This window comes from Phytophthora ramorum (genome assembly GCF_020800215.1).
Source record: "Phytophthora ramorum isolate Pr-102 chromosome Unknown Phyram_PR-102_s0016, whole genome shotgun sequence".
NCBI classification, from domain to species: Eukaryota; Oomycota; class Peronosporomycetes; order Peronosporales; family Peronosporaceae; genus Phytophthora; species Phytophthora ramorum.
The window spans coordinates 374,859-387,251 of NW_027150662.1; the positions used below are offsets into that span (position 1 = coordinate 374,859).

The 12,393-nt window shown below is 54.3% G+C and overlaps 8 protein-coding genes across 8 annotated transcripts; 6 read left to right on the forward strand and 2 right to left on the reverse strand.

Annotated features, from left to right (window-relative positions):
* Positions 1–242: 242 nt before the first annotated feature.
* KRP23_12755 (putative ADP-ribosylation factor GTPase-activating protein AGD14) lies at positions 243–1,460 on the forward strand (the record flags this gene model as incomplete). The annotated part of the gene is made up of 1 exon (XM_067883387.1): positions 243–1,460. The coding sequence occupies one exon, from the start codon at positions 243–245 to the stop codon at positions 1,458–1,460; it is 1,218 nt and encodes a 405-aa protein (XP_067738837.1).
* A 335-nt stretch (positions 1,461–1,795) lies between these two features.
* KRP23_12756 (uncharacterized protein) lies at positions 1,796–2,341 on the reverse strand (the record flags this gene model as incomplete). Its single annotated transcript, XM_067883388.1, has 1 exon — positions 1,796–2,341. One exon carries the CDS (start codon positions 2,339–2,341, stop codon positions 1,796–1,798), a length of 546 nt encoding a protein of 181 aa, XP_067738838.1.
* A 397-nt stretch (positions 2,342–2,738) lies between these two features.
* On the reverse strand, positions 2,739–3,592 carry KRP23_12757 (uncharacterized protein; the record flags this gene model as incomplete). Its single annotated transcript, XM_067883389.1, has 2 exons — positions 2,739–3,483; positions 3,540–3,592. The coding sequence occupies 2 exons, from the start codon at positions 3,590–3,592 to the stop codon at positions 2,739–2,741; spliced, it is 798 nt and encodes a 265-aa protein (XP_067738839.1).
* Positions 3,593–4,601: 1,009 nt separating this feature from the next.
* Positions 4,602–6,002, forward strand: KRP23_12758 (uncharacterized protein; the record flags this gene model as incomplete). The annotated part of the gene is made up of 1 exon (XM_067883390.1): positions 4,602–6,002. The coding sequence occupies one exon, from the start codon at positions 4,602–4,604 to the stop codon at positions 6,000–6,002; it is 1,401 nt and encodes a 466-aa protein (XP_067738840.1).
* A 1,320-nt stretch (positions 6,003–7,322) lies between these two features.
* On the forward strand, positions 7,323–7,658 carry KRP23_12759 (uncharacterized protein; the record flags this gene model as incomplete). Its single annotated transcript, XM_067883391.1, has 1 exon — positions 7,323–7,658. One exon carries the CDS (start codon positions 7,323–7,325, stop codon positions 7,656–7,658), a length of 336 nt encoding a protein of 111 aa, XP_067738841.1.
* A 269-nt stretch (positions 7,659–7,927) lies between these two features.
* On the forward strand, positions 7,928–9,505 carry KRP23_12760 (uncharacterized protein; the record flags this gene model as incomplete). Its single annotated transcript, XM_067883392.1, has 1 exon — positions 7,928–9,505. One exon carries the CDS (start codon positions 7,928–7,930, stop codon positions 9,503–9,505), a length of 1,578 nt encoding a protein of 525 aa, XP_067738842.1.
* Positions 9,506–10,019: 514 nt separating this feature from the next.
* Positions 10,020–10,283, forward strand: KRP23_12761 (uncharacterized protein; the record flags this gene model as incomplete). The annotated part of the gene is made up of 1 exon (XM_067883393.1): positions 10,020–10,283. The coding sequence occupies one exon, from the start codon at positions 10,020–10,022 to the stop codon at positions 10,281–10,283; it is 264 nt and encodes an 87-aa protein (XP_067738843.1).
* A 958-nt stretch (positions 10,284–11,241) lies between these two features.
* KRP23_12762 (uncharacterized protein) lies at positions 11,242–12,144 on the forward strand (the record flags this gene model as incomplete). The annotated part of the gene is made up of 1 exon (XM_067883394.1): positions 11,242–12,144. The coding sequence occupies one exon, from the start codon at positions 11,242–11,244 to the stop codon at positions 12,142–12,144; it is 903 nt and encodes a 300-aa protein (XP_067738844.1).
* Positions 12,145–12,393: the final 249 nt, after the last annotated feature.

Here is a 12,393-nt window from a genome sequence, read left to right on the forward strand (position 1 = left end):
GTGTACGCATCGATTATAGTTTCATAATATTTTCATATAAAAAGGTCTTTGTTACCTGATTTGCATGTGATAATAAATGTTATAAATTGTACGTATTTAAGAAGGCAACCCGCGAGAGCTGCTATTTCGGGTCAGACAAGAGGGAGGACCGTGAGGACGCGTCGCTTGCAGACTGCGGCGGCCCCCTTATTCATTGTGCCATCGCCACCCCAAACAGCAGAAGTAGCAGCAATCGAATTGCCATGGCGGCGGAAGCGGAGGCAGCGCTCAACGCGCTCAAGAAGCTGGAGGCCAACAAAACGTGCGTGAACTGCGGCAACTACAACCGCTTCGGCCACCAGAACATCTGCGAGAAGGTGCGCACGTTCGTGTGCTCCAACTGCAAGAGCGCGCACCAGAGCTACAGCATGCGCGTCAAGAGCGTGAGCATGAGCAACTGGAGCATGGACGAGGTGGACGCGCTGCGGGAGCAGAACGGCGGCGGCAACGCTGTGGCGGCACGTGTGTGGCTTGGCCGCTGGGACGAGACGCAGCTGCGCAAGCCCACCAAGGACGACCCGCTCGACTACTACAAGCAGTTCATCAACCGAGTGTACAACGACAAGGCCTTTTACGCTGAGGACGGCGCTGGATCCAGCAGCGTCGCGCCCAAGACCAGTGCTGCTACGTCATCACCTCCTGTCACCAACTTGCTGGACTTTGACGCTCCGGCGCAGAAGAAGGAGACGTCCGGGAGCTTTGACGCTTTTGGTGCCAGTAGCAGCTCTGGGGGCGATGGATGGGGCAATTTTGCAGCGGCTCCTGTGAGCTCGAACGATGGTTTCGGTGCATTTGCGTCGCCTCCGACGTCGACAGGATTTGCGGACTTTAATGCTGCTCCTGCTCCTACTCCTGCACCAGCGAGTGCGGACGTTTTCGGCGCTTTCACGTCGGCCCCGCCTGCTCCTTTGTCGAACTCGACGGCTTTCGATCCGTTTGCAGTGCCGTCCAACCCGCCGTCGACAAATGGGGCGGCTCCGTTTGACCCGTTCGTCCCCGCGCACACGAACCAGAGTCAGCAGCCCAATTCGAACATCATGAACCAGTTTAATGCGGCGCCTGTACCCAAGGACTTCAGTGCGTTTGATGGCTTGTCAGCGCCGTCGCTGGCCTATGGTGCTCCTCAGCGCAACAACAATGGCTACAGCCAGGCTCGCGTTGGAATGCAAGGCTACGGTCAGCAGCAGCACCAGCAGATGCACATGGGCATGGGGATGCAGCAGGGTATGGGCATGCAACAGCAGCATGGAGCTTTCCAGCAGCACCAGTACCACCAGCAGCAGCAGCCAATCATGGGAGGCGGCAACGCAGCCACAAACATCAGCACGTACTTTTCGCCGACCGGAGTTGCAGCTGGCGGTAACACTGGTGCTCGTCCCAATGGAAGAGATCCGTTCGCCGGTCTAGGACTACCGCATTGAGCCGCAGGGGAATGGAAGTAAAAAGCATAATGCCAATAACTAACAGAGGCTCTACGTTCGTAGAGCTTGATCCTACATGTACGATTGGAGTACGTGTACCGTAGCTGCACCGCTCGCTGGACCAGTCCAATTTAGCGCCCTCGACAGCAGTGCATAGAGGAATGTGGTCATCTCAATAAGACAAAAGCACTCCTCAAAAAGAAAAGTCACTTTTGAGATTATAGCGCAGCTCACTGCTCCTCTCCTCTTTGCCACGCCGTTAAAATATACACGAGGCGTCCATCGTCCGTCGATCTGCACAGTTTGGACCTCGGACTGTCTTCTCGTCTTTTTGCTTAGGTGGCCACCGCCGTAGCCACGCCGTTGCCGTTGGTTGTAGCCTTGCTGGCCGAGATGGCCGCCTGAGTGTGCGAGGGCACGAGTCTCTTGATAACGGCGGAGCTGGCGGCGCCGAACATGGGGCGGAACTGCGCGTAGAAGAAGGCGACGAACGGCACGTTGGCCAGCACCGAGTAGAAGTCGAAGTGGTCCGTGTGGGACGCGATGCGGCCGTTCTTGAGCTCGAGCACCGAGAAGACGCGCAGCACGACCTTAAAGAGGCTCGGGAAGGGCTTGAGGCGGTACACCATGGAGCTGTCAATGGTGAGCACCGAGGCGCCCGCCATGGAACCGCGCACGAGCGTGGCCTTGGACGATTTGACGAACTTGGATAGCACGCGGAACTGCGCCTGGATGTTGTCCACGCCGCGCACCGACACGATGGGGTCCGTGAACACGGCGTCGGGCAGGTAGTACTTGGCGATGGTCGCGTCCCGGTTCGAGCTCACGTCGTAGAGGGACAGCACGTTCTCTGCCAGCTCCTGCGCATTGCGGTTGGCCATCTTGGATCTGTTTCTGCTGCTGGACGTGAGGGGAAGGGGGGAATGGCGCGCCTGATTCCTGTTCCGACCTAACTGGCGTCTGCTCCGACGAGCGATTCGGACTGTGAACGATGGGTGTCAGACTACCAGTTCAACGCGAGAACACTGCAGAAGCTGATAAAGACTGGATTTGTTGTCTGCGTATACTGATAACTAGGTTTTACATCGTATTATCGTCATCATAGCAAAATCGTGCTAGATACCTTTGTATATCAATGATCTGATTATATTAATGTGAATGAACAATATTAGGTGTACGGGATGTGCCAATATGTTGGTACACTCAAAAGTGTAGCCATGTGTCAGTGAATTGAAGTGACGATGACGTCAGCGTCTGCTGTAGACGAACGGCTGCCGGTCACGGGTGCAGGTAAATCCCCGACGAGATGTGCACGTTGACGAGTGCGACGGCGACCATGAAGACTGCGAGGAACGAATTTTCCTGGTTAAAGTGCTCAAAGTTGATGCCGAGGTGGATCTCCAGAGCACACGCGACAAAGTCCACGACGACCTCGAGGCCGAGTTGGAAGCCGGAGATGCCCGCGTTGGTCCATTGCGATGGCCGAGAACTGATGACACCACTACCAAGCTGATACTTTGGGTTCGAACCAAAGAAGAAGAGGATCCCGTAGGAGCAGCCCATGGCGATGTACTCGGCGTGCATGTCGGAATAAACTTCGGCGGCGTGCAGCGACAACAGTCGATGGACGCGGTCCTGGACGGGGTCGATAATGTGCAATGACGACGTTCTGCGGAGTGGAGCCACGTGGATCTGCGAGGTCTTCATGATCGATTTCCTACCAGGAGGAGGAATGATGAGTACTGGGGCTTGGATGGCGCTTTGTGCAGCCACTCGATGCACGTGCCACCGCAAGTAGACAGCTCTACCCACTCGAATACAAACTTCAGCCAGAGCGAGTAACAGTGAACCGACCAGTGTCATGGAAGCGTTGGCCTGGCATAGCACAACAGTTCGCAATTGCGTGTCGATCAGAATCGTGGGGGCCGCCACGGTGATGGCCATCAAACGCATATTGGGCGTTCGCCTCTTTTTGGACAAGAAGTTCTTGGCCAGTTCTTGCAGCAACAGCTTCAGAGCGACGCTGCACAGTGCAAACAAGGCCAGATCCCATTGCGATACAATCGTGATGGCGCTTACAATGTGCACGTAAGCTGTGGCGAAGAGGGCGGACACCAGCAATGGTAGATCATGGATAATCCCGCGAAGGAATCGCCGTCTGGAAGAGGATGTTGGCCTGTTGCCTCGGTCCAAAGCTGGATGTTGCTGAAGTCGTCTTACTTCCTGCAGTGTTCGGGCTTGGCCCCGCACTGTTTCCGTTCGAAAGAGATGGCGACATTGGGCCTCCGTACAGCCAACGAACACGTAAAAGCACATGTGCGTGAAATACACGCAGGCTTTCGGCCTGAAATCATCTTCCAACACACGGGACAGCAGCACACAGCCACCAACCACAGACAAACCGACCAAAACGAAATACGGCGAGGTTAGGCGCGCCAATCTCCCGAACCAGTGCAGAATCGGACTGCTCGATGTAGAGCAGTGCTCGGTAAGTAGCAAGGTCAGGAAAATCGACAGCGTTGCGGCACAGAAGAAGCAGTGAAACCACAGCATCTTCGCAACGAGAAATTCCTCAAACGATTGAAGATCCGGCGTCAACCCCGAAAAGACATTTCCAACGCTGCAACAGAACGCAAACACCCACGCAAACGCGACGCTGAGCAATGAGTTCCGAAGCACCCTGTGAAGGGTTTGTGCGGTATTCCAGATGACACTACGCGGTACATTGTCCGAAGTCGTGGGGTGTACTCGGTCATATGAAGCCATTGCCTTAGTTTACTGGGTTCGCTTGGGGCATCACAACTCGAGTGGACGCCAATGCTGACCTGTGTGAACAAGTACAAGCAACGAAAATGGAGACCAGAAAATCTCGTGCGCTAATGTGGTCGATGGACATCGTTATTTTTATAGGTCCTGCGCGCAAGGCGTTTTTCAGCGTGCGGTTTAGTCATTGCTTGACGGTCCAGTTGCTTCGACCTAATGGTATCTGTCCTGCAAACACTGCGCACCATTCACGTACAGTCTACTCCCTTTCCACTTTCTACCTTGCTTCCGAGCAACAGAGTGCAGCACAATGATCAAGAAAGCGCAAGTCAAAGTTCACGTGGAAGTGCATGGCGTTCAGCTAATACGCTCATCAAGATGCTGACCAATTCGTTATCTTGCACGGCGGTGGCGTGGTTATTGGTATTTTGCATCTCACAAGGCAACGTGCTCTTAGGACGATCCCCAGGACAACAGACTTATCTGGAGTTCCTAGCCGTCAAAATTGCGTGGTTCGACGCATTCTACTGGAGCCTCGTGATCGCCACCTCAGTGCACAAATTGCTGCCCGAAAGGTTTGCTACCCACCCAGGACAACCTACGCTTTCATTTCTAAGGATCGCGACCAAGTTGGTGCCACCGATGATCCCTTTTGTCGTCGTGGTGACGTTAATGAGCTTGGGTGGTGCAGCCGGCATTGCATGCTTGCCGCCTTCGACGCACAAGTTCAAGCTGGACCTGTATTGGACGCTGGTGTGCTGCGCATTCTTCGTGACTGCCGCGGACACGTACACGCGCCACATTTTCAAGACCGAAACTGTAGCTGGGCAAACGCGAGAACTGAAGCGTCTTGAAAAGCAGGGCTCAAGAAAAGCGCCGGTGGCTCGCCGTCGTCGGTCTCCTACGATCGCTCAATTCGCCCATGTGTACTGCCAAAGTCTCCCTTTCTGCGTGTTTTCACTCCTTGCTACTGCCTACGCACACATTGTGAGCTCCTTTTCGATGAAAACGCAGTGGAATCTCACGGTGTTTGCTGTGGCAAGTGTGGCTCTTAAAGTTTTGTTTCAAGAAGCTGTCAAGGAATACCTTAGCAAGCAACGACAAACTCCAGCCAACCGAAGTATCGCTATCCTCGTCGCGGTGCCTACGATTCTTGTAGATACGCAGCTCCGCACAGTTTTGTTGTGTCAAGACAGTCTATCGTCGACGTTAGTGAGCTCGTTACTGCTAGCTGTAGTCGAGATCGTTATGCGTATGGGGAAAACTCTGCAAGTGGTGTACAAAGTTCGGCGTATCGAGTCCCGCGGCGTTGCTCCCTCTCCTGTAGCAGGGCCTCGAGAGCAGACAGAACTCCCTGAAAGATTGGATCCCGATCCCATTGTTTCTTCATCTCAATCAAAGTCATCCGGGATGAATCGCGTTGCGCGGGTCCAAAAATTGCGTGCACTCCACGCAGCCGAGGTCTATTCCGACATGAACGCCGAGTACATTGCAATGGGCTGTTCGTATGGTATCCTCTTCATTTTTGGATCTCACGCTCGCTTTAACCTTAGAGGCGCGGACGGTGCTACAAATGCCAGCCACGGCATCTACCCCATCACGATCGTGACTCAAGTAGGCGTTGAGCTGCTTGTGGACTTTGTAGCGAGCGCGCTTGAAATTCGACTCGGCATCGACTATGAGAGCTTCAACGAGGACGGCGCGTACCTCGCCTTTTTCATGATGGTAGTCTCCGTCACGAATATCCACATCTCATCGGGTATTTATCTGCGAACGTAATAAACATTTTGGACTCGTTTGCTTCGTGACAAATACTACTCATAGTATTTCCTACAAGCAGTTCTCACGTATTGTTCACAACCTAGCTATGAATAATGCAGGTCTCGGTTGAGGTTTCCTATTTCAGGGCCGTGTCGTATGCACACCTGGTTGCACTTCGCCATGGCTCGACTTAACCAAGTGCTCTCGTTCTCATCACTGAAGCCAACGGCTCAACCTCGCCCAAGCACACGAACCCCTGCGTCTAGGGATTTCTACGACAATGCCCAGCACGCACTCAAGACTCTGATCAAGATGCTGGCCAACTCGCTGGCCTGTACTGCTATGGGATGGATGCTCGCCTTTTGTATCTCACACGGCAACGTGGCTTCTCAGCGAGTACCAAGTGACCAAACGTACACGGAATTCCTCACAATCAAGATTTTGTGGTTTGACGTCTTCTACTGGATCATCGGCATAGCAACATCCGTCTACAAATTGTTACCAGAACATTTTTTGATACGGCAGACACCTACAAAACTTACGTTTGCTCAAGTTTTAGCGAAGCTGGTACCACCAATGCTGCCCTTTGTTGTGGGAGTGAGTCTCGTGAGCGTTGGTGGTACTGTTGGTATTGCGTGCATGCCGTTCTCGGTTCGCAAGTTCAGGCTCGATCTGTACTGGTCATTTATATGTTGTGCATTTTTCGTTGCAGCTGTGGACACCCAGACGCGACATATCTATAAAGTGGAGACTGTGGCTGGACAAACTCGAGAGCAGAGTCGATCTCAAGGTAATCCAGCCAGCCCTCGCCGCCAGCGTCAAAGGCCTTCGGCCAAACAGTACCTTCACGTACTCTGCCAAAGTTTGCCATTCTGCATATCTTCTCTCTTTGCTGCTGCCTACGCACATGCCGTGAGTACCATCCCGATGCAGTCCCAATGGAGTATTACCACGTTTGCCGTCGCAAGCGTCGGCCTCAAAGCCCTTCTCCAAGAGATTATCAAGTACTATCTGAATCAACAGAAGCAGACACCGGCAGATCGCACTATCGCTATACTAATTGCGGTGCCTACGATTCTGGTGGACACCCAGCTGCGGACAGTTCTCTTGTGTCAAAATACTGTGGCATCTACACTCTTCGGATCCTCGCTCCTCGCAGCGGTCGAGATTGCCGTGCGTCTGGCAAGAACTCTTCACGTAGCACGCAAGCATCGCTCGTTGTCCCAGTGCGTATTGCACGTACCCAGGACTGCTCATGTTGTCCCGCAGCCGCATTTGGCCAAGTTTCTCTCTTCAACTTCTCTGCCAGACCAACGAAGGCTAAGCAGAGCCAAGAAAATGATGGCGCTACATGCTGCTGAGGTGTATACCGACATGAACGCCGAATACATCGCGATGGGCTGTTCCTACGCGATTCTGTTCTTCTTTGGTTCTCATACGAGATTCAACCTGGGTGATCAGACTGGTGCCAGCTACTCCATCTTCCCTGTCACGATAGCTCTGCAAGTAGGCATCGAGCTGGTGGTTGACTTTGGGTCAAGTGTGTTTGAAATTCGGCTAGGAATCGACTTCGAGAGTTTCAACGAAGACGGTGCATACCTCGCGTTTTTCATGATGGTTATCGCAATCACCAACATCCACATCTCGTCGGGCATCTATCTGATCACTCACTAGATGCAAAATATCCTTCTGCATGTAGTCGTGCAAGCGGTGAAGACTTTCACAAATGTCAATAATTTATCTCACAGTTTTGGTCGTGCAGGTTTCGAATTGGACTTGTTGCGGCTCTGGTGTCTCATTGTCAGGGACAACCTCATTGAATCAACGACGAAAATGACGCTAGCTATTCGCAGCCGTGCTCAGGTGGTCGCAACTCGCTATTTCGAGGTAGTTCAGCAACTCTCAGCCCCGCTTCATGCGCGATAATTATCTGACTACGCTTAATGCCGGTCAATAAGGGCAAGACGTGGGCCCAATTGGTGGTCAAGGTCCGGCATGACCGCGTGCAGCCTCTCACCCAAAGTTCAGGAACGACCTCCACTCACCAACGCATCAGCAGCTTCGGATCCCGAGCTCACCCTCTTACTATCGCATGGTGCACCATTCGGACGCTGGGCACGGTGTTAAGCAATTCACTGCTCAGTGCAGCTATCGCGTGGCTATTGGCGTTTTGCATCGACCAGGGCAACATTTTCTCCTCAGTGACATCGAAGGAGCAGCCACATGCGGTGTTCCTCACGGCAAAGATGATTTGGTTCTGGATCTTCGCTTGGGTATTCACGATCGCCGAATGCGTGGCTAAATTGCTCCCAGAGACGTTCACTTCTCCCTCTTCTTCTACGCCGTTCAAACTCTCAGCCACGAAGCTCATTATTAAGTTGGTGCGAGCCATGTTTGTACATATTGTGGGGGTTTCCGCCATGAGTATCGGTGTCGGCTTTGCCATCGCGTCTGATCACCTCGCGCACAACATGTTCAAAGCTGATGTGTACTGGCCAATGATGTGCTACAACTTCATCTTGACTGTCACCGACGCGCACACGCGCCACATTTTTCGGGTTGAGACTGTGAACGGCAAGGCAAGAGCCCGTCGCCCGAGTCGACACATCAAGCAACCGCAACAACCGCCAAGAACGCCTCGCCGAACGCCTTCTGGTGGCCATTTCGTTCGTGTGTTTGTTCAGAACCTGGCTCTAGTCATCTCCGGACTATCTGCTGGTGCCTTTGTACACGTCGCTAGCTCCATCGAAATGAAAGAGAAGTGGCAGCTCGTATTGTTCGCAATGTGCAGCCAAACAATCAAGCTGTTGATCCAAGCAACCGCCAAATTGTATCTGGGAAAGCGGAAGAAAACGCCGTCCATGCGCACAATGGCAATTATCGTGTCGGCTCCAACGATTTTAGTTGACACACAGCTCCGAACGGTGTTGCTGTGTCTGGACAGCACGTCCATGACGCTAACAGGTTCGGTTCTGCTTGCCATAGCGAAGACAGGACTGCGACTCCTAACAGCGCTTCACATGAGGCATCAGACACGCAAAATTTTGATCAAGTACCCTCCTCCATCCGTTGCGATGCTTCCTCAAGACAGTACCATAAGAACTCATCGAGTCCAATCGCTATTGTCAGCCCGTGGATCCTCGTCGGCGCCGGAGCTAGAGGGAATTGCTCGTGTGCAAAAGTTGACGGCTTTGCACGCTGCGGAGGTCTACGCTGACATGCATGGCGAATATATCGCAATGTGCTGCGCATACGTCATTATAATTTGTTTCGGCTCGAATCCGAGATTTGTGCTCGGTGGGAACGCTTCCACAAAGTCTACCCACGAGATCGAGTTGTCCACTATCCTGGTGCAAATGGGCATCGAGGTTGTGGTGGATATCATCGCGATCCCGTTAGAGATCCGCTTTGGTGTCAACTTCGAGAAGTTCCAAACGGATGACGCCTTCCTCGCCATTTTCATGGTCCTTGTCGCTGTTGTCAGCATCCATATAGCCTCCGGGGTCTACATGAAAATTTGACGTGTCAGCACTCTGACAAAAAATAATGTGAATACAAAGCGTGGATCTAGCATCGTTGATGCAGTCAAACCTGCTTATATGAGGCATGGTTGGTGACCATACAGAACTCTGACTCATCACACTTAGTTGCCACACCGTGTGGCTCATATGACATGTGTGCATACAAGTAGCAGACATACTAAATTCAAGTCAAATGTTTGGTTCTACAAGAATTTGCATCTTATAGACGGTGGGGCTCAAATAGCGAGGATCATATAAACAGGTTTGACTGTGTTTATTGCTCTACAATGTACCCCGAAAGAGGTACACTCCACCCGACCCCCAATTGGAAAGAAAGCGCTGTCCGGCCGACACCACGGGCATGGGCGAGACGGACACGGTGCTGGTACTCATTACCGGAGAGACCAGGGACTACATGTACGCGGTCGTGGCCAACCTGGGCGTGGCAGCGTCGCACCTGCTGGCATAGTGAAAACTCGAGGTGGACAAGCTCGCCAAGGATGAAGAGATTGTGATGCTGGGCCTGCACCAGTACCGGGAGAAGGTGGAGAAGCCGGCGGCCAGAGCCGACATCTCCAACCCGATGCTCATGCTCGTGAACGTGGAAGAAGCCGTCAAGGCCAGGAACCACTTGTACGGGTGCGGGATGAAGGGGCCACGGCAAGCCGCTGCACGTGGAGCTCGTTGTGCTGCAGGGGTCAAGTTCGTGCATAAGGGGTACTGCTGCCCGCTGTGGGTCACGTCGCCGTGTTGCCACGCAAGCCGTGGAGACGTGTGATTTTCGAGGAGGTGCAGGACCTGGTGCTGCCTGGAAAGGGCGCCAGAGACAGCTTTATCCACCTCATCGTGTGTGGCTGATTTTGGCAACGCTGTTCCCGGAGAAGGCGGGGTGGAATAGACGACAGGACCAGGCATCGACACAGTGGAGGGCAACGTCAACCGAACAGCAAACGAGGTAAGTGAACGCACCGGACTCCACGTCAAAGACTGAGGTTCCTGCGCCTGCTACGACCAAGACTCGTAAGTTGATGCCTAATCCGACTGCCACGGAAACAGAGAAACCTTCACCAGCTCCGACAACAACCAATACCAATACACAGACCCCGGCCCCCGCAAAGACTTGAAGCGAAGAAACCTATTCCTGCCATGAGCACGAAGGACTCGACCCCGGTTCCTAGTACGCCGTGCCCAGGGAAGACGCCGGATGCGACTACAAAGTCATCCCCTACTCCGATGACGGCTGGACCGTCGACTGAGGCTCCTCCCTCGCCCCATGACCGACGTGCTGTCGACCGAGTCCCCCACGCCGTACCCGACGACTGCCACACCGAAGACTGAGAAGGCCGCTCTCGCGGGCTTTACCGCCTACAGGATGCGCCGGAGACCTGTCACCGAGCGGCTACTATCAGACACAGCCTGCCGACGACGCCAGCCACCCGATCAATCAAGCTCGAAGCGGACCACAAGCTTTTGTACTTGCGACAAGATGGCTCTCTCCTAATGGCGCCCTCTTTCGGCACGAAGTACGTGGCCATACCCTCCTGGTTCTGCAAAGGTGCACGTGTGCAGCCGTATCCCATTTGGTAGGTTGAAGATATGTGGTTCCACAGGTTCGTTTTGAATTCACGACGCGCGCGTACTTTCTCGGTTTTCCCGCCCTCAAGCCTCTGGGCTAGCAAATACCTGGCATTTACCAACTGGAGCATCGGAGCGGCAACGGAATCTTCGACTGAACCATGACGATCGACAGGTTCTACGGCAAAAAATTGACGAACAAGCACTCGCAGACCGTGGCGGCGCTCAAGCAGAAGGTGGCCGAGCTGAAGCGGGACAAGGCGGCGCTCTCGCAGGACAACGCGGAGTTGCGCAACGCGCTGCTGGCCAAGGATGAGCAGACGGCCGAGCTGCAGCGCAAGATGGAGACACAGGCCGACCAGGCGTCGACCCACAAGAAAGACATGGACGCAGTCGCCCGTCTGGAGCAGAAGGTGGCCGCGCTCTCGCAGCAGAACGAGCTGCTGGCCGAGGAGCTGCGTGCGAGCAAGCAGCAGCAGCAGACGGTGGGCAATCTGACGATGGACGACCTGAAGCTCGAGATCGAGCTACACGCCACAGCCGCAGAGAGCTGCCGGGCGGAGGCCTACGAGGCTTGGATCCTCCAGCGCCGCCTACAGAAGACACAGGACGAGTGTGCCAGGCGCGAGAAGGCCAGGAGTGCGGACTGGGCCAGACACACCGAGGAGCTGGCAGAGGCCAAGGCCGACAGCGACGCCTTCGAGCAGATGCTGGTGGTCCTGATCCAGGAGAAGAAGGAGATGGAGACGCGCTACAAGAGGAAGCTGCACAACAAAAGAGTCCAGATTAAAGGCATGGCACAGGACGCGGTGGAGCTGCATACGCAACTGGTGACGCTGGAGTTGGAGCTGGAGAAGAGGCAGAGTGAGGAGACCAGCAGCGTCAGCAGTCCCACGACGGTGAGCTCGTGGAGTTCGACTGGGACGACGGCGGAGGTGGTGCCGGCGCAGACGCGTATCCGGCAGCGGGAGGAGGAGGCCAGCGACAGCGACGGCATCGTGCCTAAGAGGCGTCGGATGGACAGCAACGCCATCGCATTCGACAACCTGCGACTAGTTCGGTGAAAGCTGGAGTCGTGCATGGCGGATGGTGCAGCAGAGGCACTCATTTCTGCCTCTTCTCGTGGACGTTTCAGCTCTCCGTGGTCTGGAAGCTGCACGACGTGGGACTCATTTCTCCCGCATGGCAGCTCTCCAGTTGGCGAGACAGAGGCTCATTTCTCTCTGTCGTGCGGTGGTCTGTGGCTACTCGCTCGTTGAAGGTTTCTGGACGTGGAGTGTCGAGACTTGGTAGGCCTTACGTGAAGTTGCGCC